Here is a 6582-nt window from a genome sequence, read left to right on the forward strand (position 1 = left end):
AGGGTACTATTGGCTGAGCATGGACGAAGATGCGAAGAATGTAGCAAGGCGTTGTGAAAGATGCCAATGCTACAAGAAAAATCAGAGCGCCAGCAACGGAGCTTAACTCAGTCATCAGCCCTTGGCCATTCGCCAAATGGGGTGTTGATATCGTTGGACCTTTGATAGAAGGGTCGTCAAAAGAAGATATCTTATTGTAGCTACGGATTACTTCACCAAATGGGTGGAAGCAAGGGCTTTGGCAAGAATTAGGGACACGGATGTCTTCAAGTTCTTGTTCGAGCAAATCATCTGCAGGTTCGGAATACCAGCAGCCATAGTCTCTGACAATGGCAAACAATTGGAGGGAAAGAACATAGATATGCTCTTTAACGCCTTCAACATTCAGAAAAACAAGTCCACTCGATATACCCTAAGAGCAATGGACAAGCGGAGGCCACTAACAAGACGATAGCGATGAACTTAAAGAAGAAGCTGGGGCATACAAGAAGAGATGGTGCGAACACTACACAATGTCCTATGGGCCTACCGCACTACAAGAAGGGCAGCCAGGGAGAATCTCCGTTCTTACTAACCTACGGAGCCGAAGCAGTCATTCCAACGGAGATAATACTGCCAACGACAAAACAAAAGCGTGGGAAAAGAACCTAACAACAGACCTCATGCTAGAAAAGCTCGACGACCTCGAAGAAAGAAGGGGAAGTAGCTTTGCAAAGGATGGTGAATTAGCAAGAGCTAGCTCGTGAATACAACAAGCGGGTAATCCCTAGAAACTTTGTGGTAGAAGAATATGTGTTACGTCAAACACCACCATACCAAAGGAAGAAGGAATGGGGAAAGCTAGCTCCAACGTGGGACGACCCTACATCATACACGACATTGCTGGGAAAGGTTCATACTACCTAAGGAACCTCAAAGGGGAGGTAACAACACCCCTGGAACGCAATGTACCTAAAGAAGTATTACCCGTAAGAGAATGGTTATCACTCAGGAGAAGAAGGGAAGGGGCGGAAGCCCACCATGTTCTATCCCTGATCAAAGGTATTATAAACCTAACTAATCAATGAAAGAAACTTTTTGCTAAGAGAAAGTGTATGTTGATTAAAACAAAGTGGGTTAGAATAGACACCCTCCGTCAGAATTGACGATGAGACAAGGCACGACATAACTGCGCATATGTCAATCTCGGATCCTAAGGGCAAACGAATCCCTCCAAAAGGCAAATAATAAGCAATATATCCCATAAAGAGAGATACCTTGTCGAAGTAAAGCAGCAATCACGCTGAACGCGTAGGGTTACAGGAAAAATATTGCCCACGTAGGAACCCTCGCCACCACGGTACCTTCTGGCCAAAGGATACTAACGTAGGACGATGAATGTTCCACCAAAGGTTAAAAAGATAAAAATACCTTAGCACCTAGTGATGACTCGAACGTGCAAATAATTAGACACAATACGTACATATATATATATATATATGAATTTAAAGGTACCATAATAGAGTTACCAAAAGAAGACTAACGCACCCCAAAAGTTGCAGGTGACAAAGGTCCGACAGTTACAAATAACGGAGCATTTTTCAAAAGAAAGGAGACAACGAAGGCCCCTCAGCTGGGGGCATAATACAAAGGAGTTCGGTTAAAAACGAAGTCAGCATAACACAATCAAGGATAAGGAAGACGAGGAAAGGTGACACCCTCCGCTTGGAGCTCAGCCTCCGCAAAAGCATTGTTGATATAATCGATGGCAGAACGCTTAAACCGCGCCTCCATCTCAGAAGCCTGAGCTGACAGATCAGAAGCCGACTTCTGACGAAGCTCCCTAAGCTGAGCACTGAGTTGATCGTTAGCTCGCTGAAGAGCCTCAGCCTTAAATTTAGCAGCAGCATCAAACTGGCGAGATATTTCCAACTGGGATATCTGACCCTCGAGGTTGCTGATCTTAGCATTTGCACCCACCAGCTCTCTTGGAGACCTACGGATACGAAGGATATTAGAGACAATACAAAGCAACTAAAGATACGAGGAATACTACGAAGGGAATAGTCATCCTAAGCTACCTCCGGCATGGATATGGGACTCTTCTAAACTATGCTGAGATTCAACAAGGTCCACCTCAGCCGTATCAAGATCATCCAAATGGGTATCCCTTTCAGTCCGAAGATCGTCAACATCTATGCGGAGCGACGCATTCTCATAAGATTAAGCTCGGTACACATTCTCTAACTCTTCAAATCTTTTTACTAAGGATGCATGAGACATAGAAGAAGGCACGGAGCCGGCGTCGACAAGTTTGTTCTTAAGGGAGCATACCTCGGAGGTCAATACATTATGATCTGCAGTGACCTTGGCTAAAGAAGCGCAAGCATCTTCAAAATCAGCATGATATTTCTTACGAATAACTTCTTGAGCAGAGAGATATTTCTAAACTAAGGCAATATCCTCCTTTTGCTTTAAAATAAGACCTTCTTTCCATCTAAGGGCTTCGTCACACTCCTTACGAAGCGCAACTATCTTCTTCACTAAATCAACATTATGGGAAGACTCAAGGGAAAGCTGGGCCTCATTATGAACGGTCACATTCATCAACCTATCAGACTTCTTTTGGTAACACCAGATGTCGGAGGTTAGCTTAGACACTTGATCTTGGAGATATCTAAGTTCACTAGAACTACTGGCTGGCAGACGAAAGTTGTCTCAGAACCAAGCAACCACAAAGTAAAGAAACAAGCTATGGAGAAGGAAAAAACTAACGAATAGATTTGGAGGACTCAGTGGCTAAGGCAGAATCAGCAGCTTTACGACCCTCCTCGACAACCTTAGCAGCGTTATTAGCTCTCTCAAGATCCAATAAGCAACCTTCCAGAGACCTCTGCGCCTTCCTTAGGTCACCCTCCAACGAAGATATCCTAGCAATTGAAGCAGCATCACTAGACGAAGGCTGCTGAGGAATAGCAAGGGCATAGTCTTGACGAGCACGCTCCAGTAGGGCATTCAGATGAAGCTGCAAACAAGGCAGTATGAGAGCAGGCGAGGGAGTAAATCGAGAAGAAAGGCGACAAAGTAAGAATCACTTACCGAGAATGCTGAGAGACAAGGGAGAAAGCTGAGAGACAAGGGAGAAGGCTAGCTCGTGAATACAAAAAGTGGGTAATCCCTAGAAACCTTGTGGTAGAAGAATATGTGTTGCGTCAAACACCACCATACCAAAAGAAGAAGGAATGGGGAAAGCTAGCTCCAACGTGGGACGAACCCTACATTATACACGACATTGCTGGAAAAGGTTTATACTACCTAAGGAACCTCAAAGGGGAGGTATTACAACACCCCTGGAACGCAATGTACCTAAAGAAGTATTACCCGTAAGAGAATGGTTATCACTCAGGAGAACAAGAGAAGGGGCGGAAGCCCACCATGTTTTATCCCTGATCAAAGGTATTATAAACCTAACTAATCAATGAAAGAAACTTTTTGCTAAGAGAAAGTGTATGTTGATTAAAACAAAGTGGGTTAGAATAGACACCCTCCATCAGAATTGACGATGAGACAAGGCACGACATAACTGCGCATATGTCAATCTCAGATCCTAAGGGCAAACGAATCCCTCCAAAAGGCAAATAATGAGCAATATATCCCATAAACAGAGATACCTTGTCGAAGTAAAGCAGCAATCACGATGAACGCGTAGGGTTACAGGAAAAATATTGCCCACGTAGGAACCCTCGCCACCACGGTACCTTCTGGCCAAAGGATACTAACGTAGGACGATGAATGTTCCACCAGAGGTTAAAAAGATAAAAATACCTTAGCACCTAGTGATGACTCGAACGTGCAAATAATTAGACACAATACGTCTACATATATATATATATATATATATATGAATTTAAAGATACCATAATAGAGTTACCAAAAGAAGACTAACGCAGCCCAAAAGTTGCTGGTGACAAAGGTCTGACAGTTACAAATAACGGAGCATTTTTTCAAAAGAAAGGAGACAACGAAGGCCCTTCAGATGGGGGCATAATACAATAAAGGAGTTCGGTTAAAAACGAAGTCAGCATAACACAATCAAGGATAAGGAAGATGAGGAAAGGTGACACCCTCCGCTTGGAGCTCAGCCTCCGCAAAAGCATTGTTGATATAATCGATGGAAGAACGCTTAAACCTCAGCTTCATCTCAGAAGCCTGAGATGACAGATCAGGAGCCGACTTCTGACGAAGCTCCCTAAGCTGAGCACTGAGTTGATCGTTAGCTCGCTGAAGAGCCTCAGCCTTAAATTTAGCAGCAGCATCAAGCTGGCGAGATATTTCCAACTGGGATATCTGACCCTCGCGGTTGCTGATCTTAGCATTTGCACCCACCAGCTTCTCTTGAAGACCTACGGATACGAAGGATATTAGAGACAATACAAAGCAACTAAAGATACGAGGAATACTACGAAGGGAATAGTCATCCTAAGCTACCTCCGGCATGGATATGGGACTCTTCTAAACTATGCTGAGATTCAACAAGGTCCACCTCAGCCGTATCAAGATCATCCAAATGGGTATCCCTTTCAGTCCGAAGATCGTCAACATCTATGCGGAGCGACGCATTCTCATAAGATTAAGCTCGGTACACATTCTCTAACTCTTCAAATCTTTTTACTAAGGATGCATGAGACATAGAAGAAGGCACGGAGCCGGCGTCGACAAGTTTGTTCTTAAGGGAGCATACCTCGGAGGTCAATACATTATGATCTGCAGTGACCTTGGCTAAAGAAGCGCAAGCATCTTCAAAATCAGCATGATATTTCTTACGAATAACTTCTTGAGCAGAGAGATATTTCTAAACTAAGGCAATATCCTCCTTTTGCTTTAAAATAAGACCTTCTTTCCATCTAAGGGCTTCGTCACACTCCTTACGAAGCGCAACTATCTTCTTCACTAAATCAACATTATGGGAAGACTCAAGGGAAAGCTGGGCCTCATTATGAACGGTCACATTCATCAACCTATCAGACTTCTTTTGGTAACACCAGATGTCGGAGGTTAGCTTAGACACTTGATCTTGGAGATATCTAAGTTCACTAGAACTACTGGCTGGCAGACGAAAGTTGTCTCAGAACCAAGCAACCACAAAGTAAAGAAACAAGCTATGGAGAAGGAAAAAACTAACGAATAGATTTGGAGGACTCAGTGGCTAAGGCAGAATCAGCAGCTTTACGACCCTCCTCGACAACCTTAGCAGCGTTATTAGCTCTCTCAAGATCCAATAAGCAACCTTCCAGAGACCTCTGCGCCTTCCTTAGGTCACCCTCCAACGAAGATATCCTAGCAATTGAAGCAGCATCACTAGACGAAGGCTGCTGAGGAATAGCAAGGGCATAGTCTTGACGAGCACGCTCCAGTAGGGCATTCAGATGAAGCTGCAAACAAGGCAGTATGAGAGCAGGCGAGGGAGTAAATCGAGAAGAAAGGCGACAAAGTAAGAATCACTTACCGAGAATGCTGAGAGACAAGGGAGAAAGCTGGCGTAGGTATCCATAAAAGCTTCCATTTCTTGAATGTTACCCCGGCGGATCTCACCAAAGCTTTAAATATAGAGAAGACAATCAGGATCAAAGAACGAGTCTTTGGCAGCACGATACTGAGCAGACAAGACATCCAACTGCGAAGCTATCTCAAAAGAACTATCAATATGATGATGGTAAACTTCAACAGCAAAGGGACCCTTGGAATTAGGAAGGATGGCCTCAAGAATAGCATCATTAGATCTACCTAAGCTCAATATCTCCGACATTCGACCTTGGCTAGACTCAGCAACTGCACCCTCGTTCGTTTTCACGCGAGCAAAGGGAACGACAGCTGAACCTTCACCACGATGGAGGGATAGCATAGTGGAAGATCTAGGAACAGAAGGAATAACCTGAGAGCCATCCAAATGCATATCACCAGCAGAAGGAAGATTTCCCAGTATGGCCCAGTTTGGTGAAGAAGGTGGAACTTCAACAGGTTTGCTAGCAGGGGCAGTAGAAAAAAACCAAGCACTCCCTAATGAAGCAGGAGAAACATCGAAGGAGAAGATGGCTAGAGAAATCACAACCTTCTTCTTCTGCTGAGAATCTGAGCTACCAGCCCTCGCCGAAGGGGCAACAACCTTAGCAAATGAACCGCTAGATTGGAGGGAAGTAGCGGGAGACGAAGGAAGGCTCTTCGAAGCTACAACAGCAGCTCCAGCAGTAGAAGAAACGATGGTCAAAGCCTTGCAGAGAGCCGAAAGCGAAGTCATATTCAAAGACAACGTAGGCGCAGGCGCTTGAATACTAACATGCTCGATCAACTGAGGACCGACACTAGAAGGGAGGTTCTCACCCTCAACGGAAGCAACTCGGACTGGCTAGGGTTATCCTTGGCAAAATCCTCTTCAATGTCATCCAAGTGAGGACTAAATCCAGTATCCTCGATATCCTCCATATATTCGTCAACAGGTTCCTCAACGGCGGCCTTAGGGTCATCATCCAAGGCATCAAGATCAACCACGATCTTCAGCTTTCCCTTCCTCTGAGAAGAGTGCAAAGAAACACATGCGACATCTAA

At 44.5% G+C, this 6582-nt stretch overlaps 1 protein-coding gene across 1 annotated transcript; it reads right to left on the reverse strand.

Moving 5' to 3' along the window:
• Positions 1–1665: 1665 nt before the first annotated feature.
• Positions 1666–5542, reverse strand: LOC113316236 (kinetochore protein nuf2-like). Its single transcript, XM_026564454.1, has 6 exons — positions 5486–5542; positions 5162–5411; positions 4102–4382; positions 2755–3004; positions 2081–2174; positions 1666–1975 (listed from the first exon to the last, which is right to left on the reverse strand). Exons 1-6 carry the CDS (start codon positions 5540–5542, stop codon positions 1666–1668), a joined length of 1242 nt encoding a protein of 413 aa, XP_026420239.1.
• Positions 5543–6582: the final 1040 nt, after the last annotated feature.

The sequence above is a fragment of the Papaver somniferum genome, chromosome 10 (assembly GCF_003573695.1).
Source record: "Papaver somniferum cultivar HN1 chromosome 10, ASM357369v1, whole genome shotgun sequence".
Lineage (NCBI taxonomy): Eukaryota > Viridiplantae > Streptophyta > Magnoliopsida > Ranunculales > Papaveraceae > Papaver > Papaver somniferum.